The sequence below is a fragment of the Musca autumnalis genome, unplaced genomic scaffold (assembly GCF_047663935.1).
Source record: "Musca autumnalis isolate F117 unplaced genomic scaffold, ASM4766393v1 scaffold_4, whole genome shotgun sequence".
NCBI classification, from domain to species: Eukaryota; Metazoa; Arthropoda; class Insecta; order Diptera; family Muscidae; genus Musca; species Musca autumnalis.
This window is the reverse complement of record NW_027411977.1, coordinates 143,369,165-143,396,124: the sequence shown is the minus strand read 5'-3', so window position 1 is coordinate 143,396,124 and position 26,960 is coordinate 143,369,165. Positions and strand designations below refer to the sequence as shown.

Below are 26,960 nucleotides of genomic sequence, written 5' to 3'. Positions count from 1 at the left end.
TACTGTATTCTCAGTTTCTTCTTTGTTTTGTGTTTTAATTGTTTCTTTTGGTTTTTTTCTTAATAATTTAGACATTTATGTTTAGGGATCTACTTACGAGTGCATTTTTTACATTTGTATATTTTTGATATATGTATGATGCTACATATAATATGAAAAACATATAAAAATGTAAAGTTCGGTCGCACCGAACTTTATTATATCCCCTACCATGAAATATTCTGACCTCAAATGGAATAATTTGTTTACTTTACTGTCCACGATACCAGTCGGAGACGTTTTTTGACCACTAAGAACTCCAAATGGCAAATTACAACCAATTCGGGCCGAAAATGTTGATACAATCTTCAAAATACCTGAAATCGGGAGGTATCGTAATATGAGAGCTTTACCGAAACCTGGACCTAAGACCACAATTTTTGGCGCAGAAGATTTTGACCATTGGGAACCCCAAATACCAAAGTACAGCCAATTATTGCCGAAAATGTATATAAAAGCTTCAAAATACCTGAAATCGGGTGGTACCGCTACATGGGGGCTATAGGAAAAGCTGGACCCATATTGATGATTTTTTGGCTAAAGTATTTTTTACTAATTTTTAGCATATACTGAAAAAATCAGATTGATCCGACGATTATACATATTTTTGTCCCATACAAGTGGGACCACCGTGCACTGTAAAAAAAATCCAGCGACTTCGTTGAGCACTACAAACGCACCTTCATGAATTATAACCTCTACCTTTATCCCCAGTACCAAACTATCCATCAAAGGTATCCACAGCCAACTTCGTGCAGAAACCCAAACTGATGAGAGAATTGTTCAGTTAAGTGGAGAGACGTGCTTGTTCTTGAGCATAATCATAAGAACATATTAACCAGTGCAATGTCAATTCGAAGCTGATTTGGCCTAGAATAAAGAACTTATATCGTTCAAAAATAAATAAAAATCTCTTCGATCGGCCTCGATAGCGTCCTATGTTCATGTTAATGAAGCTCGGCGCAACAGTCCTGGGCTATATGACTGGAGTTCCAGAGTTAACAATTACGCAATTGGTTATTCCGGATATCTGAAAGGTGGCCGGGTTATTCCGACTCTGAAGTCCAATAAATCCGCTACTAAAGGAGGACCATACCACCCGAATTCCGTCCTTTCACCTGCAGCAATATGTTTAGAATCTTTGTTGCTCTTATCCCTGAATGAACACTCCCCTCTTGCTACCCACCAACAAGGTTTCTGGGAAGAGTATAGTACAGCAATTGAGATAACGACCGACATAAACGAGCAGTGGCCGCCGAAATAGAGTGTTGTAGCTGCTCTTAGCCTGTACAAGGCGTTCGATACAGTCAATCATTCAATGTTGATGTTCGACATTATGAATTCCACCCTTCAAAATGATGTCTGATATTGGCTTGCTAGTTACCGTAATGGTATCAAATGTCTTCGTTGAATTCCGAGACTTAATGTTCAAATTTCGCAAAATCAATATCTATCTTGCAAAGTTTCCCAATTCAACAGAAAATATCTCGATGGTTTCGAACATTGCATTAGGCGTTAACGTTCATGATGTATCAGCCTGCAACGTATGTCCTAAGATTTCCAACTGCCTAGCCACCGCCAATATATTCTTCCGAGAGCACAATCATACCATTTTCATCCGTTTCACTTTTCCCTTCCTGGATACGGGAGGTAATTCAAAAATACTGGGGTTATCGTAACACTCCACACAAATAAACCAGAAAGTGAAAGCCAGGAATAAAGTCCTCCTGGGGATGTAATAAAGTAAAATTGGAAACTATGCAGCTTCAGCCTGAGCTTTGATCCTTAGCGACACAAAACGAAGAAGTTTGCAAACATCCCAAAATAATGCGCTCAAACCAGAATGCAGTCACTCAGGCCTGCTGACGTCCTATCTGCGTTCCATGCCAGCCATCACTTTGTGATGAAAAATCCACATCCACCACCATCCGGAAAAAACCTTCATGAGATATCCAAGACGCCATTCCATCGGACGTCCATCGATTGTCATTAGAGAACAGCACGAAATCGTTGTAGAAACAAGCAATCTCCGAAGCCATAAAGCCCCAAGTCAACATCCTCCTACGATTTCGGACTGTGAGTGGCAACTCCCAAGACAAACCACGTTCCATTCTGGCACAATTTTGTTGCGTTTATAGCAATGCCCTTTAACCCCTATAGAAAACGTATTGTATTTGGTAACCGAAACAGTTGCCCATCCTGCCTCCATAGCCCTCATGATTTTGTATGCAGCACACAGCAACAGCATTTCACACCAATCATTTCCTCACATACTCGTATTATTTGAGGGCTTAAGCGACACAAGCAGTGCCCTATAACAGTGTAGGACTTGACAGGAATATGCTGTGATGGTTGATCTACAAAAAATTATTTGACATCGTTAACCACGCCACAACATGTTAGGGTCTCGGAAATACTAACATCCAGTATAGTCTGAAACGAAGTTAGAACTACGAATGTATGCACGTTTAATTGAGAAACAAGAAGTAAAATACCAGTGAAATGAAAATGGTCTCAGTGGAACTGATATGATAGTTTCGGAACTGTTGAACTTCGACGTTTTTATTTATTTCAGTTCGATTAGATTTCAATACGTTTTGTTAAAGATTTTTTAATACTCAGCCTTTAGGCTAATATAGTAATTTACTTCCATTTTTAAAAATGGACTAAATTGGCATTCGTGTTGCTCCCACAACTAATTCTTCTTCCTGGCCCTGTTACGACGTCACAATTTATAATGAAGTACTGATTCAAAAGCTCCAAATAAACCTGCCGGTACCAACTAAACTAGGTAGTGCGTAAGATAATCCTCGAAGGGAGAAACCGATTGTGTCGTATTATTTCTTACTGACTCGGATTATGTCCGAATACTGACTATATCGGATCGCTTTTTCGGATAACTCCCACACAAACTTTGGAAAGAGTGTAGTTGTTGTCTTCTAACGGTATAAAATATGGGTTTGATATTACAAAAGGTAAAGACGATATCACAAATCATACCTACCATAATTATTTTTCCCAATACCCTGAAAACAGAAAACCGCATGTGTCCGCTATCATATCTATGACACAACTACCAACTTTTGGGAGATGTTAGATCTTCATAAAAAACACAATTTAGCCTTTAGCGGATTTTTTCTAGCACATGTACTATGCGAGAAAATCGGCGATATGTCTTGATGGGGGCTAGCGCCATTTAGCCAAGAAAAACTAAATCGTGTACGAACATTGACATTTGTTGGTAGCGACATTATGTCGACAGCAGCCCAACTACAGTTAATTCGCTTTGAAACTACTGCCAAGAAGTTCAGAATACTGGATATCGGGAGGCATCCTTATATGGGGCTACCCCAAAACAGGTAACAATATTGAAAATTTTTGGCAAGGAAATTTTGTGTTCCGTATGAACCGTAAATACCTAATTTATGGTGGCTACAAAAACGTGGATCTACGTTGAGAATTTCTTGCAAAGGTATTTTGTATACATTAAGAACTTACTGTGCCAAATGACAGCCAATATGATTGTAAAATGTGGCTAATTGATAAAGAAAACACCTAAAATCGGGAGGTACGGTTATATGGGGCTATATCAAAACATGGACCTGGAGACCCAATTTTCAATACCAGAAGCTCAGTTTTACATTAATTAAGAAAAATATTATAAGGGTATGAAGACAATTGTGGGACACTGTATGAATATAGCGTAAAAGTTTTAAGATCTTTGTGCCAGAAGCTGAATTTAGTTTGCACTTTTACTACTCGAAGATGTTACTGCCTTGCATGACTTGTATCGTCGTCACATGGGCAGATAACTAACTTATCAACAGCAATAATATTCGCATTCATTTGCTTTGTTTGGCAATGGATTTTGGGTACTATGCACGCTGCTGATTCTTTTGTTTAATTGTACAATTGTCTTTAAGACCTCATTGCTCCGGATCACATCACAGACTACAACAACCCAGCAGCAGCAATGCCACATGATATAATTCCCGTTCACATAAAAAAAACGAAAACGAAAACAAAAACATTGAAACAAAAACAATAAACATTACAATGTGAAATGTGAGTGAACAACGAGTGAGTACGTCAAACCATAATAATTAAACTTTTGTGATGTGAAAATATGAACGAATGTATTTATGTACCACAAGTCTCATTGAAAATCTGTCCGTCTTTCGGTACGTCCACTTACTGACATTGTTGCTGCCACCACAGCTTTATTCTGTGTCTGGCCCTCAGCAGACTGTTTTCGATGTTGTTGTCCATTTAGCATTGCAGCACCATATTTTCCAAGCATGTGAAATAAAATGTGGCGGCGTGTGCGGTGGCTTGGAACATTCCTGCAATGCTAACCTTAGGCTTAATGAAATTAAACGAAGTCACATCATTAACTTACGCCGAAAGACGACTCGAAACAAAGTTAATTCAAGAACAAAGGCATTTCCACCAGAAGGGAAGATTTCTTCAATTAATTTAACTTTAAACAATAACAAACAATGTAAAATGCCCATATAATGAGCTTTACTTAAGATGTCATTATTTTCATCATCATTGTTTGTCTGGGTTACGGTCGCAGAATTGAAGTAATAAAATGTTGCATGTTTAGTGTCCTAACAAAAATGCATTTATTCATTAATGTAGACCATCAAAAGTATCAACATTTTGTAGGTCGTTTAAAATAACTGACCTTACATATTGATCAAACGAAGTTGGTTTTACAGTTTTTTACAAAGTAATTAAATTCTCGATTTTAAGTGGTATATATTATCGTGAATCTGATTTTCATGTGGATATGAAAGCTGTGAAATTATGTTCTATTCTGTCTTATCTTTGCTATATCATCATTCTTCAGATGACAATATTTTATATAGTTTTTTGACCTTGACCCTTGAGACAATGATCGGTCAGCTAATACTTTCATATTATTAAGACTGTCGATTGGAAGGCCTGGATTTTGGAGACCCCTCCCGTTTCCGTTTTTGTTATCAATTACATGTATAAAACAAAATGTTAGTATCAACATGGAATATTCACATAGGCCGGAGGATGATGGTGATGACACTATCACTGATGTTTTATATTATTGAATTGAAATATCCCCATATCCATGTGTATGGATTTGCAACATACGCTGCATTCATTCATTTTTTGACATAATGCAAACATGTGGATGGAATCAGATGATTTAACAATTGTTGATGTCTGTAATTAATGTTGGAATAAATTTGTACGATTGTGGTAATAAAGTTAATAAACATTATATATGGCATAAACCATGTTAATCAGCTTTATTATAGGTCGGTCATTCATGTGTCATTTTCAGTATGTTATTCATGTTAACTTTGTGAAATAAAATACGATGGCAGATGAACATGTGTACTTGCGTACAAAAAGGATACTTCAATGATGCATATACATATACATTTACGTGCATGCATACACATGTACAATAGCATCATCTTCTAATAGCAAGTGTTACAGTCCCTCCTATTTGAATTTCTATACCCTCCACCATAATATGGAGGGTATAATTAAATTGGTCATTCCGTTTGCAACACATCGAAATATACATCGGAGACCCTATAAAGTATATACATATATTCTTCATCAGGTTAAAATTCTAAGTCGATATAACCATGTCCGTCTGCCCGTCCGTCTGTTGAAATCAAGATACAGATAGAGCTTTGTAATTTGATTTAGAAGTTTCTATTACTCCTAGGATGTTTGGTATTGCAAATGAGCTATATCGGTCCAAGTTTTGATATAGCCCCCATAGAACGGTACCACCCGATTTTCAGTATTTTGAAGGTTTTAGCTTCATTATCACACCGAAATGGCTGAAATTTGGTACTTAGTCTTCGTTGGGGGTATACAATCTTCCCCAGTATTTCATCGGTATAGGCCCACGCCTTCATATAGCCCCCCATAAAACGGTACCTCCTGATTTTCGGTATTTTGAAGGTTGTGGCCTCAATATTGCACCGAAATGGTAGAAATTTTGGTATGTAGACTTCATTTGGGGTATAAAACTTTCCATATGAAATTTGTCGGTATAGGTCCACGCCTTCATATAGCCCCATAGAACGGTACCTCCCGATTTTAGGTATTTTCAAGGTTATGGCCACAATATTCCATCGAAGTGGCTGAAATTTTGTATTTAGTCTTCGTTGGAGGTGCAAAATTTTCCATCTGAAATTTGCAAGTGTAGGTCTACGTCTTCATATAGCAACCATAGATGTTTACCTCCCGATTTTCGGTATTTTGAAGGTTGTGGCCTCAATTTTCCTCCGAAATGGCTAAAATTTGGTATTTAGTCTTCATTTGGCGTATAAAACTTTCCATATGAAATTTGTCGGTATAAGTCCACGCCTTCATATAGCCCCCATAGAACGGTACATCCCGATTTTCGGTATTTTGAAGGTTGTGGCCTCAAAATTCCTCCGAAATGGATGAAATTTTTTACTACTAATTGTTCAGTTTTACTTCAATACAACTCGTGGTGGAGGGTATAACAGGTTTGGTCGGGCCGAACTTAACGCCGTTCTTACTTGTTAAAACATAGAACAGTCTGTTTTCTGAAAACTCCACAAAAATTGGCAACAAAACAATAAAAGCATTTCTTAACGTTAAATAAGTGAAAACGGCGTTAAATTCTGCCTGGTCGAACTTTGTTTACCCTCCATCATGAATTATATTGGAAGTAAATTTCATCCGAAAATTGGGTGGGGGTTATACCGACAATTCTGTACAGAAATATGTATGTAGGTAATAACTCCAACGGATACTATATATGGTGTTTGCGAATGATGTGGATAAAACCTTCAAGTACCGAAAATTGGCGGGTACCGTTCTATGGGGGGTATATCAAAATATTTGACCTATACAGACATCCAACACATTTGATGATATTCCAAATTAACTGAAACGGGTTTCGTCCAAACATACTTGATGTCTAAAACCATTATTTGTGAAAGTGTATATGGTAATATTCAAAAAATGATATTGAAAAGGAAATTTGAAATTTGCCATATACCATCGTTAGCATAAATGCTGAGGGTACAAAATTTGAAAAATATTGAAATTTCTTCGTTGCAGCAATTTAATTCCACTTTTTTATTGATACGCGTGAAAGCCTTACAACTACTGGTACTTTTTTAGGCGAAAACAGAACAGGGTTGCATACCATGACTACTGTAATTTCGATATTAATTTCGCTGAAATCACGCAATGAGAATTCCATTTGACTTTCGAATTATTTCATTAGTAATTTGAATTTTTTCATTTGCAATTCGAATAATTTCATTTGTAATTCGAGTTTTTGAAATTCCAAATGAAAAACAATTTACAAACAGAACAGTTCAAATTACAAATAGAAAATGAAATAATTCGAAGTACAAATGAAATAATTCGAATTTCAAATGGAATTCGAAATTCAATTGTAATTCTCAAATTACAAGTAAAATGTTTCGAATTCCAATTGAAATAATCAACACATTGCTATTTTAACACTTTTATCATTAAACATGTAAGAACGTAGTTAAGATCGACCGGGCCGAACTTGTTGTACCCTCCACCACGATTTGTATTGAAGTAAAATGGAACAATTAGTTTCATTTCATTTATGAAGAAGACTTACAGCGTGTTTTTGTAAAAACTTTTTTCCCATTCGTTCGTCGATTTCATGAACGAAGACACAATTTGGTTTTCATAGCGGTTGACGTTTGCATTCGTGTGACAAACAAATGAAAGCTTTTTATTTTCGTAATTTTTTTGGTTTTCGTAACAAAATCAGACGCACGAATACGTCAAAAATAAACGAATGGAAAAGACCCATCGTTTTGAATGAAAATTAAATAATTTGAGTAATAAATGACACAAAACACACGAGAACTGGAAGGGAATGCAATTTTATTTATTTCCATAGAAGCACACGCGTATATGTACATCCGTTTCTTCATATTATCACATTTATTTTTGAACACATTTGATTACATTTTTTTCTTATTTTTTGTTTTTCATCTGTTTATCGGGGTTGCCATCAAGTAACACATTTTACGTGCAGATGCCTGTGCAAAATTCACAAAATAAGTATAATGGAAACCCTGAAATATAAAAGCTTTTATGAAATAGACGAAAGCTCTCAGACAAAAACGAATCGTTCGTAAAATTTTATAAGAACCAAATTTTGAACGTATACGTTTTAGTACGAACGGTTCGTGTGACAGGCAAGCATTTTTACAAAAACACCCTGTAAATACCAATTTTCAGCAATTTCGGTAAAACAATGTGGCTAAGCCTCAAAATAACGAAATTCGGAAGTTACTGTTCTATGTGGGCTATATCACAACATCGATCTATAGTATAGATATAGAGTCTATACCGACAAATTTCTGGCGGAAAGAAGACTAAATACCAAATTTCCGATATTTCGGTAAGACTATGTGCCTAGGGGATGGAAGATACCAAGGAACGGTCCTGACCGGTTTTAACATGGAAAATCCCAGGATTTATCTTGGTCCCTCTTTCATCTCAAGTGGACTCTGACCTCCCCGTGGTGTCACCTGAGGAACTGCCTTTAACACCCGCGTTCTCCCATAAGAACGTTAAAAACTTGGGTTTGGGCGTCGGGTTAGTAACCCTCCCCTAGAAAAAACAGCCTACTATGAAAAAACGAAAGAAAAGAAAAACAAACCCCTCTAAAGTTGACGAACCCCGCAAACGTTTTAAGGACCATGATCTGCGAATCTGCACATGGAATGTTCGCACTCTTTATAGAGAAGGTGCAGTATTCGCATTGGCAGACGTACTTGAAAAGTACAAGGCCGATGTTACTGCCATACAGGAAATCTGGTATCCAGTTTCACCATAGTGAATGAAGGACTTGCTGCAATTCGAATAAAAGCTAAATTCTTTAACATCAGATTTATTTGCGTTCATGCTCTCACTGAAGAAAAGGACGAACAGACCAAAGATATATTTTACGAGCGCTTAGAAGAAACATATGACCGTTGCCCTGCCCATGACATTAAAATCATTCTAGGTGATTTTAATGCCAAAATTGGAAAGGAGAATATCTTTGGCCCAACAGTCAGGAAATTCAGTCTCCACAGTGAAACATCTGACAATGGTATGAGGCTGGTAGACTTTGCAGCTGCAAAAAACATGGTAGTTAGCAGTACCAGATTTAATCATCTCGATATTCATAAGGGCACCTGCCTGTCTCCAGATCAGAAAACAATAAATCAAATTGGTCATGTTGTGATAGATGGAGGACATTCATCGATCGTGTTGGATGTACGATCGTTCCGAGGCGCAAACATTGATTCGGACCACTACCTTGTTGCAGCAAAGGTACGCACCCGCTTAAACGTAGCACACAAAGTACGAACAGACACAACACGAAAGTTAGACATCGGTAAGCTGCAATCACAACAGATAGCCACAGCATAGTCCACTCAACTAGCCCAATTACTTAATCAAAGCACTCCTCATCCCGATAACATATCAGCGCAATGGCAAATCATTGCCCACTCCATGCAAACAGCCGCATATACTTGGATACCAGAGACCAGAGACCTCCACCAAGGAATCCATGGTATGATCAGGAGTGTCGTGCTGCCACCGAAGAGAAAAATGCGGCATATAGGGCTACTTTACAATCTGTAGCAACGCGTAGCGCACGATAGAGATACAGGGAGAAAAGGTGAGAGGAGAAAAGTCTTTTCCGCAGGAAAAAGAGAGAGATGGAAAAGCGGGAGTGCGAAAAAATCGAGATGTACAGGAGCCAGAATGAAGTCCGAAAATTCTACCAAAGATTCAAGCATCAAACTGATGGCTTTGGTACAGGCACACCCTCCTGTAGAGACCAGCAAGGTAATTTGGTAACTGATACAGATACCATTTTTCAAACCTGTTGGTATCCAATAGCAACGAAGACGACGAAGATACCACAGTCCCAATCCCAGAAGATGGTATTGAATGTATACCGCCCAGCCAAGATGAGGTAAACACAGCAATAAATCGGCTGAAGAATAATAAGGCAGCAGGAGCCGATGGCCTACCAGCCGAGCTGTTCAAAACCGGAGGCGACACGCTGATAAGGTGTATTCATCAGCTAGTTAGCACCATCTGGCAAGAAGAACGAGTACCCGACGATTGGAACCTGAGCATCCTGTGCCCCGTCCACAAGAAGGGAGATAAGACTGTATGCTCTAACTATAGGGGCATAAGTCTACTCCCTATTGCCAGAAGATCGTGTCAGGGATATTGTGCGAACGACTAAAGCCTATGGTCAACGAGATAATTGGACCACACCAATGCGGCTTTAGACCTGGCAAGTCCACCGTTGACCAGATATTTACCCTGCGGCAAATCCTGGAGAAGACCCAAGAGATGCAGATCGACACCTACCACCTTTTTGTCGATTATAAAGCAGCCTTCGACAGCCCGCTGCGTTCAAAGTTATTCCACGCCATGTCTGAATTTGGTATCCCCGCAAAGCTCATCCGGCTTTGCAAAATGACTTTAACGGACACGAGGTCCTTAGTTAAAATATGAAAGAACCTCTCCAAAGATTTTGGTACCAAAAGAGGTTTCAGACAAGGATACAACCTTTCGTGTGATCTCTTTAACATCCTGCTGGAAAAGGTTATACGAGAGGCAAACGTCAAAAGAAGTGGCACAATCTACACCAATAGTCACATGCTACTTGCTTATGCTGATGATATAGACATCATGGGACGATCAGTAAAGGAAGTAATTGATACCTTTAGGAAGGTCAAAGCAGAATCTGCGAAAGTGGGTCTGGCGGTAAACGGCAAAAAGCCCAAATTGATGGTGTCGACGCGCAAAGCGTTCATACAGCTCGGACCAACCGTAGAAGTTGGTACCTATAATTTTGAGGTAGTTAAAGACTTCGTCTACCTCGGCACTGCCATAAACACAACAAACAACATCAGTTGTGAAATAAGAAGAAGAATTGTATTGGCCAACAGATGCTACTTTGGTTTAAGTAAGCAGTTTAAAAACAAAGCCACATCTCGTCAAACAAAAATAACGCTCTACAAAACACTGATACTACCCGTGCTGATGTATGGCTCCGAAGCCTGGGTACTTGTACAAGCAGACATGGCAGTGCTTGGTGTGTTTGAGAGAAAAATTCTTCGAAAGATCTACGGACCAATCTGCGTTGACGGTGAATATCGACCTCGCATGAACCACGAGCTGTATCTGCTATACAACGACATCAATATTGTTAAACGTATCGAGATCCAGCGATTGCGTTGGCTAGGCCATATCATAAGAATGAGCGATGATGAACCCGCTAAAAAGGCGTATAAACACGGACCGCTTGGCGGTGCACGCAGAATTGGCAGGCCAAGGAATAGATGGCGCAAACAAGTGGATGATGAGATCAAAAAGCGCGGTATTCCAGAATGCGAAGCAACAAATAGAGAGAATTGGAGATCTTTTCTTAGTTCGGCCTATGGAACAAATATTCTGTAATGGGCCAGCTAAATAAGTAAGTAATGTGCCTAAGAACTTCATAAATCCGAAAATCAAGAGGTACGCTTTGATGGGGAAATAGGAAGACCTGGACCTAAACTGATAATTCTCTTCTGGAATATTTTATAACTCCATGGAAGACTAAATAAAAATTTTCAATCATTTCGGTGGGATATTGAAGTCATAACCATCAGAATTACGAAAATCGGGAGGTACCGATCTATGAAGGCTATGTATATCGAAATGTGTACCTATATCAACGAATTTCAATCGGAAAGGTTTTTACCTCTAATGTAGTCGAAATACCAAATTTCAGCCATTTCTATGGGGTATTGTGGCTACAACCTTCAAAATACCGAAAATCGGGTGGTACCGTTCTATGGGAGCTATATCAAAACGTGGGCTGATGTAGACCATTTTCAATACCAAACATCCTTGAAGTAGTAGAAACTTCTATACCTAATTACAAAGCTATATCTTCAAAACTGCGAGCTGTATCTTGATTTCATCAGACGGACGTACAGACGGACGTGGTTATATCGACTTAGAATTTTAACCTGATCAAGAACTTATATACTTTGCATTTCGATGTGTTAAAAACGGAATGACAAATTTAATAATATGGTGGGGGTATAAAAAGAATGATGCTATAGTTGTACAATTTGTACAATAATAATTAATAAATAGTCACAATACGACTAATTTCAAAAACAATCGGGGGCATTTTCTTGCACTTCTCTGAATTTCGTTGCGTTACGAACGTTTTAAACCTCATAGCACTACAAACCAATGCAAAATCGATTACTGTTATTAGTCAAATATTATAATTATTGCAGAGGATCTAGTCTTAGTCCCAATTAATGACTTTTATTTATTTTATTAGCTAGTTGTTTTGTGTTCTCTGTCTCTCGGCCGACATTTTCAGTATACAACTCTTACCTAAAAAATGCAAGTATTAATAATTCCTGCTGTTGTTTGTTTAATTTTTCTATAGAATTTTATATCTGAATTGACCACAATTATGCATATTTCTTGAAAAGTCATAATATAAATTCACTCCTTCAGGTACCTCCCCCACAAAAGCTCAAAAATGTTCGGCAAAATTGTGCGCACGATAACTATTGAAGGGAGTGACCGATTTGGTCCCTACTTTACAAATCCTAATTTACATAATCCTACCATATGTATATCAGGTGTGAATATGGACAATATTTGTTCACTCATTTGGTATCTCCCACACAAAATTTCGGATAAGTTCACCTAAAGACCTGCTCTCGAATCACTTTGATTTTTGTTTATGCAACTTGCATTCGATGCCTCAATTATGACGGTAAATGCTTTTTCAGCCCAAAAACTGTACAAAATTAGTTTCAGTTCGAAGATTGGCAACAACTTCCTGTACTTCCCTCCAATATTTAGAAAAAAACCATTAAAATGCTATGCACGGTATCCCTTGAACGGGGCAACCAAATTTGTCCAAACGTTGGATCTCCTAATATTTTGTCCAAATTTAGTTTAACTTCTAAAATGGCCGATATCGATCTTCTTCTTATGGTACCTCCCCCACAAAAGTTCAACAATTGTGCCGATCTGTCCGTAGATGAAAGTATCAATTCAAATTGGCTGAGGGTATATCTCTGTCGGCAAAGCCGACTGATAATTTTTTTCTTGTTAGATAGGAAATCTTAATAATTCATTCATATTGTAAATTCGAAAAAATCTCTCTCTAATTCATAAAAAATACCTATATGAGTCAATCCAAGTATTGAAATTAATGTAGTACCGTTTTTGTAGTCCCACTTCTAAATTCAGATATATTTTCAAAAAACGGATCAGACCTACAGACTCTACATACAAAATTTCATAAAATTCGGTCAAGCCGTTTCGTAGGAGTATGTTTTTAGATGGAATGTGATAAATAATGCTTTAACTCATGCTGTTGCAAAATCCAGAAATCAAAGTTCTACATTTAAGAATACCGATCCTATTCATATAATGACATATCCGGTATTGTTGTAATGAACGATCCCAGAACCAAGCGAGCACAAACGGATTCAATAGAAATCCGTTGTGAAAAAAGAAGATATGTCCGTTTAAATTTGAAAATGTAAGAAACACAGATTTTCACTATTTTTACTGTAATAAGATAATAAAACTAAGTGACCCAAGCGAACCAAAGGTATTTTCGTTGTCCATGGATCCCAACACGATAGAATTTTGTAACAGAACGCTTGAATATTTTTCTGGTCAACTTTTGTGGCAAAGTGTCATTTATCGATATTTTCCGAAAAATGTGCACATTCCCAAGGCCAAAACTGCCTGAAGGAGATTTCCAATACTTTTGCGATGCACTAAAGAGTTCTTAATTATTGTGTTGGCTACAAGTTTGGTCTTTGCGTTGGATCGCAAATCTCAATGGTTTGGCTGTTATATGCCAAAATATCCAAAAAACGTCAATAAAAAACTTCGAGTCAAAATCGGGAGGCAGGATTTTCATCGTAGACATATGGTTTTCAAATCGCCCCAGCCTAAAATTGTTGAATATTTGACAAATTCCTCAAACATGTTTGTAGAGTTTTCAATGAAAATTATATAATACCTAAGACTTTGGACGGGAATGCATGAAAAACTGAGTCCTTTGAAAGCCGCCAGAAACCGAAGCCTTTCGATAACTGAATAAAAATATCATTTAATTCTGCAATATTTTAAACAATTAGGTAAGTTAATTATAGTAACACAAAATTGTAATTTAATGAACGGGAACATCCGAATACGGATTGGCAGATAAAGAAGAATTACTTTTGTTATTGAAGATGTATTTTATCGATCCATGTTTTAAAATAGACTTCATAGAATAATACCATATTTTCGGTATTTTGAAGGTTCTGAATTTAGATGTGCCCCCAGAACAATACCTCCATAATTTCGATAGTTTGTTGATTTTTATACCCTACACCACTATGTGGAAAGGGTATTATAAGTTTTTTTTTTTTTTTTGGTAAAAATTCATGTAACACCGCGAGATATTCGTCGGAGAACCAGAGATAAAGCGATTTTGAGATGTGTGTCCGTCTGTCCATTATAAATTGTAATCAAACTCCAGGCCGCAATTATGGACCGATCGTCACGAAATTTGGTATGGAGGTCGGTTTCACATCAGAATAGATCATTATTTTAATTGGTGATGATCGTGAAATATTTAGCGGGTGAAATGGACCAAAAACATAATTTTTATCCGATTTTGTAGCTGATCTGTAGGTCGCAATAATAGTCCGATCGCCTCGAAATTTTAAATAAAGTAAGAGTATATGACAAAGACGAAGCTTGCAATGTGAGATGGCGATCAGAAAATATTTTTATGGTTAAATGGACCACAACTTTTGTGTGAAAATTTTTAATATACAGCTTATATAGCAAGTAAGAGTTCCAAGTCTATTATACTTGAAATAGGAACGCTTGACCTTTCTATTGATTTCAATTGTGTTGGCGTACATGATAAGATAACACAATTATGCTAAGTTTACATTTACGAAATCCACTCGATTTCATCTGTCAATTCCATAGCTCAAACGTCAAATGAAATCTCATCTGAAATCCATTGGATTTCATTTGCCGTTTAACCTATGAATCTGACAGATGAAATCGAGTGGATTTCGTAAATGTAAACATAGCATTACAGCATAATATACCCAGTTATTTGTTTGTAGTGTTATCATAAACACACTAGAGTTCGCAATTATAGCTCAATAATCACGACATTTTGCACGAGGTAAGAGTTTAGGTAGGAGAACATGCCTATAATTTTGGATGATGATCTGATATTATTTAGAGGGAGAAATGAACCATTACATTTGTATGAAAAATAAAACAAAATATTTTAGGTCTATATTTTATTTCCTGGAGGACATATACCGAAAAGAACTACTGACCTTTCCTTCTGATGCAAATTGCAATAACGAGACTGCTAGATAACGGGCCTACTTTTGTGTAGAGAACCACATTTTCCTATTCCCAGTTTTTGCATTATTGCAAATTACATTCTGCACTAACGTTTTAATTGTCCAATTGGATTTTTATACATACGTTGCATGGGTCGCTTCGCCGCCTTTTTGCAAAATGATTCCCCAGCCAGGCAAAATCATTATTATTGGAGCTTGGTGTGATACGGTACCAGAATCCACAAAGTTATTTCTTACAATAAGTTTATTTGTTCCATAAGGAAATTGTGATTTGTGAAAAGCTAATTCCCAGAGGTAAAGGTGTAGGGTATCACATGGTCGGCCCCGTCCGACTATAGCCTTGGCTTACTTGTTTGGAGATAAATAAGTCGACAACAAAAGCCTCCAACGAAATGTGAGAAAACCATTAAATTTCTTCAAAATATATTTTTGCAAATTTTCGCAGATTTTCCGCGATATCCAAAATATAAAATATGTTGGAACCTTCCTTGGATAAATTCAAACAAATTAATACAAACGTGAAACAAATAGGTTGTAAATTCGTCAAGTTTTTGATTCACGTACGAACGTCATTTGAGTTTTATAGAATAGAGAAGATTATTTATTGAAATGACAATGTTTGTCATTGTTTCCATTTCTTCGAAGTTTCTATAGGAATGCAAGAGCTTAAAGTCACACTGATTATTTCATTTTATTTTTAAATCAGAATGACAACACGCATCATTCATTGTCACAGAACGAGGTTTTCTTCATGACGTATAATATAAGACCTCCAAATATTATGTTATATTTTAACTAAATCAATTATCCGTACTACCTGAATATCAATATCCAATTCTAAACGTTATTTTCAGTATATTTTCACTTATTTTAATAGAATTAAAAATTCCTTTGGGGAAAAACTAACCCCAAAGTAATTTTTATCCCTGAACGAAAGGAGTGCATTAGAGTTTCCCGGATGCTGCTAACAGCCTTTGCTTTCTTTTTTGTGTTATGGGAATACTTATCCATTCATTCATTCCCCAGACAAGTCTATTTGTACATGAGTCAACACACACATACCTACATACACATGTACACTAATCAAATCCTGTGCACTCAGTGTCATTGATAAAAAAACTAAAACTTCTCAACTTCAGTGTCTGGCAATGCCGGTCGTCGTCTGTCGACGTTATGGCGACATTCATGATATATTCCTTGGCAAGAATAAAATTGCATGCTTGCTAGAATAGCGGCGGTACGTCATTTAATTTTGTTTCTACTTTTGTCTAATAATTTCAACAAATTTAAAGTGCATGCAGTCTATAAATTTAACTTTCATAACTGCAACGTTGAAGAAATTTGTTTGCAAAGGAAATGGCCTATTAGTGCTGTGAACAAAGTGTCAGTCCCCGCTGAGGCAAGGTGCGACATTGTACACATGTGGGCAATTGTTTTCGTTATTTAAATTAACCTTGAGCCAATTACTGCAACGACAATTTGTTGACTGACATGTGGACCTAGGGTACTCAAACGACAAACCCGATTATTCGGATACCTGGTGTAATGAAAAATAATGCTGCGGAGCTTTTGGTCTAAATCTAGGCTACTTCATACAACACATCCTTTCAAACTAATCAATAAAGATGTCTTTTTGCTTGTTTTTGTCGAGGGTTGTTAACGGGTCTACTGTAAAAAAGACTTGTTCTATTTTTGAGTCTGATTTAACCGTGATTAATGCAAGTGAAAATACCTGCAGGGTAAAGAATTTGATTTTAACCAGACTTCGGGAACTATTAATGTGGTTAGTTACAAATGTCTTCGACATTATCGTGAAAATTTGACTGAGGTTAATGCTTTCCGCTATTGGCACAGTTTCAGCTCGCAATTAGTCTCATTTTCGTCCTACCACTATCCGTTAAACATTTATGAGCCATTTACGGTTTAAACGTAGTTCTGGTAAGTTTCAGGATAGGAAACTCTGACACAAGTGACTGTGAACACAGGCGTAGGACCACACTCAACTTGTTACAGGTTAGCAAAAATTAGCATATAAGACGATTCTATGTTAACGAAGTTTTTTATTACATCAAAGAACGAGACTTTGTTTTTTATAGTCTGTTCTAGAAGTGCAATAATCTACTATTTTTTTGATATCATAAAGGAAAAATTGTATCGTAGTAAAAATTTGTAGACTCTTGCAGGTTCCTGAAAGAACATTTAATAATATTAGAAAACTGTCGTTTTACATTTATTCGGATATTCGGTTTTTGCCAACAACACATTTCTATATCTAGGTACTACTCTCTTGATTCTTAAATAAGTTGTAATTTTATCAAAACTGTTTTTATATTTTTGTTTTACCTTCTCTTTCTATTCTATTTCTAGCGTAAATGAGATGTTGCCAACGGGGTTGAGTTTACACATCTACATGTAGCGGAGGTGACATACGACAACATTTCAACGTGACACAGTGGCATTTTATAGCGCCGCCAAATCAACAACGACGGCTGCACACCCAAGGCAGACGCAGACAGACATTGGAACAGTGTCACTGTCACAATGGAACACAAACGAATGCCTTAAAGAGCCCCCAACTAAATGAAATTGGTTGTTTTTTTAATTTTTCGATTTAAAATTAGCATCGCCACTAAACATCAACCGCACCAAAACAAAACCGAAAGAGTTGTTCAGAAGAACATGTACATCGTCCTTCTTGTCAGAAAATCACTTTGTGTGTCTCCGGCGGCGTGTTGGTGTAAAGATTAAATGAGGGATTTGCAACGATATGATATCCCCTGGAAAACAACCGGATATGCTAGGTGTCAAGTCGAAGCCAAACGAATTGCAGACATCAGCAACACGCGTCAACATTCCACATGAGCAGGCAACCCAATTTACGCGGACACTGAATAAATCAACGCCACAATCAAATAGAGCAGCGTCTTCAAATGTTGCTGCCGATACCGTAGTTCTAAATGTTGGATGTCATTGCAGTAGGGCGGATGATGAATTCAACTCTCAGGGACTATATTGTATACACACCGTTCATTGCTATGAATTGCCAATGAGATTTACATTTTTGCCAAATTCGATGGCGCGGAAAAACAACCATCATGGAAAGTCAGATGAAAAATTTTCAGCTGATGAAAAACGCTGGTGGCCTCCGCCAATATTTATTGTACTCATATCACTCCTGGAAGTAAGTAGTTTTTTCAATCAATTATATCACACTCGAAATCAAGTGTATATTTCCCAAAACATTGCTTCAGAATGCGTAATAAAAATAATTAAAAATATTAAGTTACAGTGTATTATTTATAAATGCATTAAAAACTAAAAAATATTTTTTATTATGGAATCTCTCAACTAAAACGCTTGCCATATAATATTGTCACCATTTTTAATTTAAATGCAAGCGTTTTATTTGAGAGACTCCATCATGAAAAATTAATTTCTAGTTTTTAATGCATTTATAAAAAAAGCCGGTAACACATTTTTTAAGTATTTTTTATTTTAAATTTTTAGTCATAACCAAATTACAGCCAATTAAGACCGAAAATGTAGATAAAATCTTTAAAATGCCTGAAATCGTGTGGTACCGTTATATAGGGGCTATAACAAAACCTGGAATTATGTCCACAATTTTTGGCGGGGAAATTTCTGTACCATTGGGAGCTCCAATTGCCAAGTTACAGCCATTTCGGGCTAAAAATCAAGATAAAATCCTCAAAATATCTGAAATCGGATGTGGGGAGGTTTTGGTTTCATATTCATATATTGCCATTAAATTCTGAAAGTGTTCAAAGTTTTAGTTGGATTGGTCAACTGCAACTGTGTGGAAAATGAGTTACTACCCAGCAAACACAACGTCGGACGTCCGACACGTCTGCTCAAAGTCGGAAGTTTTTTCCGACGCGTCTGACCGACTTCGGTCCGAACTTTGTCCGGTTAGTTTTACGAACTTTTCTCTCTCTCTCTCTCTCTCTGAAGGGATTTTTTCTATTCTCTCTTGTGCTGCGTTGGCAATATTCATTATAAATAAGCGCTCGTACATAGTGGACAAATTGTAAATGTGTAATTGTTGATGTGCCGACGTTAATAAAGTACGAACGAAAAATGAGTGCTCGGGTTTTAATTTCTGTATCGGAGAACAAATTTGGTTTATTTTTGTTATGCGTGTTGATGCATGAGAGTTAGACAGCGGAATTTTAGGCAACCCCTATTTTTGGTCCGATTCATGTCAAATTTTGGGAATGGGCATATTTTTGACTTCTGATTACATTGCAATCGAAACATATGACATATGCAAAATTATGCAAAATACATAAATTTTGCATATGCAAAAATATTTTCTTATGCAACAAATATTTCAATAATAGGTACAAAAATGGTTATGTGTACACATTTTCTGTTTAAAATTTTCTTCAGACAAGTCAATAAATTAGAGAAATGTATAACCACAGCCAAAGCTTTCAAAATACCGAAAATCGGGATGTATCATTCTATGAGGGCCATATGAATGAATATGAATTAGGTGTAAAGTTTTTTACCCCCAAGGAATACTTAATACCAAATTTCAGCCATGTCGGAGGGATATTGAGGACACAACCTTCAAAATACCAGAAATCCGAAAGTACCGTTCTATGGGGGCTTAATGAAGACGTGGACCTATACCGACAAATTTCAGGTGAAATGTTTTATACTTACAACGAAGATAAAATGTAAAATTTCAGTCTTTTCGGTGGGATATTTTGGCCACAACCTTCAAAATACCGAAAATCGGGAGGTATCATTCTATGGCGGCTATATGAAGACGTGGACCTATGCCAACAAATTTCAGGTGGATTGTTTTATACCCCCAACGAACACTAAAGGCCAATTTTCAATCATTTCGGTGGGATATTGAGGCTGCAACTTTCAAAATACCGAATATCGGTAGGTACCGTTCTTTGGGGGCTTTTGGTATGTAGGGGTGAGATAAGGCTGGGTTTTTGGAAATTCGAACTGGAAGGGCACTAAAAGTACTAAAAGGTACTAAATATGATCCCGGGAAGAGCTAGAATTCTAAAATTTGGAAAGAGGGTCACTAATTGTGAGTTAGAAAGATATACCAAAGGGTTTTTGGAAATTCGAACTACAAGTGTACGAAAAGTACTAAAAGTTACTAAATTTTGTATCAATTGTGTATTTTTAACGGATATAGATAGAATCTTGATATTTAGAGCTGGAAACCTGAAATTTGGAATAAAGATTGCTGTTTTAGTGTAGGATTCTGATATGGAGTTGGCTTTGGACAGTCGTACTTATGTGTACGAAAAGTACTAAATGGAACTAAATTTAGTACAACTTGGATTTGGATGAACTTGAATCCAGAAATTTTGAATTAAGATTGATATTGGGGTGTAGGATTGAGGTAGTTATGGAAATTCGTACTAATGGATAGGGAAAGTACTAAATGGCACTACATTTGGTACAATTTGAATATTGGTGAACGGATAGAGCTCCAATCATAAAATTTGGAATTAAGATTACTGTGGGTGTGTAGGATTGAGGATATATTGGAAATTCGTACTTATTGGTACGAAAAGTACTAAATGGTACGGATAGAGCTCGAATCCTGAAATTTGGAATTAAGATTACTGTGGGAGTGTAGGATTGAGGAGGTTTCGGAAATTCGTACTAAAGGGGACAAAGCGTACTGAAGATTATGAGCATAGGTACATGTTTTCGTACAGCCCCCATATAACGGTACCTCCCTATTTTCGGTATTTAGAGGATTTCAGCTACAATTTTTAACCGAACTCGTTGTAATTTGACATTTGAGGTTCTCAGTGGTGACGAAACTTCTCCACAAAAAACCGATAATATAGGTCCGCGTTTTGGTATAGCTCCCATATAACGGTACCTCCCAATTTTCGCAATTTTGAGTGTCTTAGTTACATAGTTTGACGGAACTACCCGTAATTTGACTTTTGGAGTTCCCTGCAGTTATAAAACATCTCCACGAAAAATTGTAAAGATAGGTCGACACTCTGATATAGCCCCGTAGGTGGTAGCTTAGGTGGTACCATAATATGGAGGGTATAAATTTGACATTCCCTTTGTAACACATCGAAATATTCATCGGAGACCCTATAAAGTATATATATTCTTGATCAGGGTAAAATTCTAAATAGATATAATCATCTCCGTCTGTCCGTCCGTCCGTCTTTTGAAATCAAGATGCAGCTCGCAATTTTTAAGGTAGAGCTTTCTTATTTGATATAGAAGATTCTATTACTCCTAGGATGTTTGGTATTGCAAATGGGCTATATCGGTCCACGTTTTGATATAGCCCCCATATAAAGGTACCACCCGATTTTCGGTATTTTTAAGGTTCTAGTTGGTATTTAGTCTTCATTTGGGGTATAAAACTTTCCGTATGAAAATTGTCGTCTACATATAGCCCCCATAGAAAGGTACCTCCCGAATTTCGGTATTTTGAAGGTGGTGGCCTCAATATTACTCCGCAATGGCTGAAATTTTGTCTTAGTCTTTGTTGTTGGTATAAAAATGTGCCCAGAAATTTGTCCCATAGAACGGTACCTCCCGAATTTCGGTATTTTTAATGTTATGGCCACAATAATAGATCGAAGTGGCTGGAATTTGGTATTTAGTGTTCTTTGGGGGTATTCAACTTTACCCTTTAATTTTGTCGGTATAGGTCTACGCCTTCATATAGGTTCACTCCTTGAACCGTACCTCCCGACTTTCGGTATTTTGAAGGTTGTTACGTCAATATTCTACCCACTTGACTGAATTTCTGTGTTTAGTCTTCATTTGGGGTATACAATTTTCCATATGAAATTTGTCGGTGTAGGTCCACGATTTTCATCCTGTGCTCATTCGGGACTATCCGTCGCATTGTTAACTTACTTAGGAGGTGTGGTTTCATGTTTCTGCGAAGATGGACTGACTGAAGAAATGTTTGTCTCTCCAGTAGTGATCCTTACCCCAACGTTCTTCGTCGCCGTTGGCATACGACCGATTCCGGCAGTGAAAGCGTCAACTTCTTCTGGAGTTGCTGTTTCTCAGATAACCTTATTCTCTTTATAAAAACTTGTTGTGATGTTGGATTCTCCGCCAAGGACTAGCTTCATTTGCAATGATTGACATAATAATTGTTCCACAAACATCCCAGATGGGACAAGGGAGACTTCTCTCATATCAATGAGTGCACGCCGATTCATATTGGCTCAATGATATGGGACCTACTTTTTATTGCCGAGTCCGAACGGCGTGTCTTACGACACCACTTGTAGAGAAGTTTTTCATGGCTTAAATACTCAGGAAATGTCGCCAGCATTACTGAGGGGGAATTTAGCCACCGTTGAAAATTTGATGTTGCTTGGCCTGGGATTCGAACCGCAGACCTTCTGAGTGCAAGGCGGACGTGCTAACCATTGCACCACGGTGGCCCCGTGTCATAAACTCATCATTGCTCCGTGGCTTGAACTATCTCACCTCCATCACCCTGATTGAGGTGAATCTTCTTGAAAAATTTGGTTAGAGTCTTTTACTTCTATGCGTTTTTAAAAGACTGTGACTTAGCCGTCGAGGTCGAGGGCTTAGACTTGTTTGAACAAGAGTCGTCGCCTCTTTAGGGACCTTGACAAGGGTTCCTTCTCTTCTTGAAGTGAGAACTTCGCTGATAGGAAGTTTCCTCTTAGCTATGTAAGGATAGTAGCTCTCGAACTTCTTCACAAACTTGAGGTTCGATGTTATCAGATGAAATTTGTCTGATTTGTTTGACGCTTAAGCGTCTGACGGGAGGTGAAGCATGGATAATGGACAAATAGTTTGAAATCCCTTGACGCTTTAAGCGTTGACTTTTAAAGGCTTCTTTTGCTTCATTCAAGGATATTCTTGTTTATTCCCACATCCTTTCGTATAAAAAGGGTTTATAATCTACTAACAAATGTGGCTCATCGAAATAATGTGTTGTTCGGACGAAAACCGTTTAAGATAATTTCTAGTCGATTTGGCCCTTTCCGCCCATCTTTTGAACAATAATTCTCGAACGGATCTACCGATTTTACCCAACCTCCACTTCCAAGAGAAGCTTGATCTGTCAACTTCTTCGAGTACGCCCCAACATAAGTTCAAACCTGTTCACTAAAATTGTGCGCAAACTCTAGAAGAGGAAAAACCGATTTGGTGCATATCTTAACATTTCTTCAAGACATGCAACGGGTTGGAATATGACCTACATCGGTCTCCACTATCGGGTACCTCCCACAAACATTTTAAATATTTTAGTAAGGTCAAGTCAGAGATCGTTTTAAATTTTTGGAGCAGGTTGCCTTAGCAGCCCCTATTACTTAGGTACAGGTCTATACTTTTACGTTATTACTATCCGATTGACCGAAGCTTTGCTTATTGTATTTATTAGACAAGTCCATGTTTCGTGACATACAGTTCCAAAAGCTTTAAAAATCCTATGGAAACCAAATAAAGCTGCACAATAACTATCAAAAGGGCTGACTGTGATGTGTCTAACATTTGCACATCGAAATATTTTTCTCAAAGATAGATCAAGTTCGTAGTATCAGACAACTTCTTCCGGTAGCTCCCTCACGAAAGTTCAAAGAATGCAGTTAAAGAAATGTTCGAGGATTGTTTTTTATATTTTGATTGAAGGTAGTGACCCGACTCGATGTTTGAATCGATCTTACGTCCACCACGCTCAATGAATGCCTTCCATAGATGTGGTCTTGTATCGCGGTATTTAAATCTGGTGGGACCAACTTTCATCTTTTTGTCGCCATGTAGTATTGTCTGATAATTGTAATGTCATGGCTAGGGCATGTATTATTTTGAATTTGTTGCTAGTCATACAAACCCGCAGCCGAACTTTGTCCTTTGTTGCATGTAAGCTATAATCAGTTTCAGAACTTGCTGTCAGTATTCTTTAAGTTTTTCTATGCTGGGACTTTGAAAATTTTACTGCACAGCTAGCCATACTCCATACTCCGCAACCTACAAACGCATGTATTTATATATTTAATATAAATATACATATTTAATCCCAAAATATTTGATTGCTGTTTCGTTTCGACATTTGTTACCATTGACAACACATTTGCTTTAAGGGTGCATAGAGCGAGCGGACAGTGCCAAATAAGAAGTTTGTATGTTGATGTTTTTGCCCTAAAATTACGTAAAGTCCATGTTATTCGTACAAAAACCTCCGAACTATTTTAATCGTTGTTTATGGCGTACCTATTTGAAAAAGAAAAGGTGAAAGCGGAACCCGTAAAATGCCAACTCATATTTCAATAAAGCGAACACAGAGTACTTAGGAAAAGGCGATTTGAAATTAGACATGCCAAGCCATATGTCTTGGCACTCATACACTCATGACTTACAATAAGTTCATATGCTTTGGCATGTAAGTTCTCCAGTTACTCCGGGTGGCATGTGTATGAACTCAAATATGTATAAAACATATTCCAGACAGGGGTCAACTCCACAAAAAGATTTACTTACATACATACATAACTAGGTACGTAAGTTTAAATTAATACCCTGGCAATATCCAAAGGGGGAAAGCGGAAGAGACCAGAGTGTATAGGACATATTTGCAGACAGCCAGTCGGCAAGTTGCAACATAAAATTAATGCTTGAAAGCTAAACCCCAACACATTGAACTGGTAGTTGGGGTTGAAATAGTTCAATCCTAATGTCTCACGTTAGTCTCCTTATGTCAGACATGTCCTCAATCCACAATGTCTGTTGGCTGGCTGGCTGGATGACTGGCCTCTTACTCAGCTTTTTTTACTACCAACCCTACATACATTCCTGTTATTGATGACAGACGTAGCCACAGACAATCTCACGCCAGCTTTTGTGGTAGGAAATAAAGTTTGATTATAAGCAATAGCTCGTTTGTTTGTAGTGGTATTTGTAGGTTGTGGCATAAGCAAAGACACAACTCCAGTGTATTGTTCTCGCCACGTAACGTATACGCTCTCGTACTTCGTGAATAACAAAAATATATGAGATATTCAACCAACAACATTCACAAAAACAAGTAAGGGTCAAAACTTTATTATACTCTCCGCCATAATATGGAGGGTATAATTATATTTAATATTCCGTTTATAACACATCGAAATATTCGTCGGGAAGTCTACAAAGTAAATATATTCTTGACCAGCATAAATTCGTCCGTTCGTGTGTCTGTTGAAATCAAGATACAGCTTGCAATTTTTAAGATATAGATTTGTAATTCTATTGCACCTAGGATGTTTCGTATTGGAAATGAGCTATATCGGTCGAGGTCTTCATATAGCCCCCATAGAAGGTACCTCCCGACTTTCGGTATTTTGAAGGTTGAGGTTCAATATCCCACCGAAATGACTGAAATTTTTTATTAAGTCTTCGTTGGGATATAAAATTCCCATATATCCCCATAGAACAAACAGTAGCTCCGATTTTCCGTATTTTGAAGGTTGTGGCCTCAATATACCACCGAAATAACTGAAATTTGGTATTCATGGGTGCATAAAATATTCCAGGAGAGAATTATCAGTACAGATCCACGTCTTCATGTAGCCCCCATAGAATCGTACCTCCCAATTTTCGGTATTCGTACATCCCGATTTTCCAATATCCCATAGCGGTATTTAATTGAGATTGGGTTAGATTTATTGCTGTGGTTTGTATATCTTAGGTTGTCAGTTTCATTGACAAAACTATCAGCGAACAAATAGCATTAACGGTAACCAAACCTAGTTTTGGAAAATATTGACGATTTCAAAAAGTTTGTTGACGATTTGACGACTTTTTTGACGATTTCCGAACAAAAACTATCGGCAACGCTGTATAGCCCTCATATAAGTGTGTCCCCATTTAAGTTTTTTTGAACATCTTAGTGCCATTTTTCTACCAAACTGATTGTTAATTGGAATTTTGTGTTCCCAGAAGATAGAAAACTTACTCGCAAAAAACTATCCATATATGTTCCGGTTTTATACTTAGTACTTTCATAAACGAAAGGATACTAGTTGTTCCTATTCACTTCAATACAGGTCATTGGGTGACGTAGGGGATGGAAGATACCAAGCAACGGTCCTGACCGGTTTTAACATGGCAAAGCCCAGGATTTATCTTGGTCCCTCTTTCATCCCAAGTGGACACTGACCTCACCTGTTAAAGGTAGTGAGCTAACATGTGCCGCGCGTTCACCCATAAGAACGTTAAAAACTTGGGTTTGGGCGTCGGGTTAGTAACCCTCCCTTAGAAAAAACTGCCTACTATGAAAAAACGAAAGAAAAGAAAAACAAACCCCTCTAAAGTTGACGAACCCCGCAAACGTTTTAAGGACCATGATCTGCGAATCTGCACCTGGAATGTTCGCACTCTTTATAGAGAAGGTGCAGTCTTCGCATTGCAGACGTACGTGAAAATACCGATATTACTGCCATACAG

At 37.4% G+C, this 26,960-nt stretch overlaps 1 protein-coding gene across 8 annotated transcripts in view; it reads left to right on the top strand.

Annotated features, from left to right (window-relative positions):
- LOC141401731 (protein rhomboid-like) overlaps positions 1 to 26,960 on the top strand; it is a 181,267-nt gene that overhangs the window by 146,912 nt on the left and 7,395 nt on the right. For all 8 annotated transcript variants that reach the window (XM_073982127.1, XM_073982126.1, XM_073982122.1 and 5 more), the window contains one exon: positions 17,874 to 18,687. In XM_073982127.1, coding sequence (XP_073838228.1) covers positions 18,274 to 18,687 — 414 coding nt within the window. In that variant the 5' untranslated portion in view covers positions 17,874 to 18,273. The remainder of the gene's footprint in view (positions 1 to 17,873; positions 18,688 to 26,960) is intronic.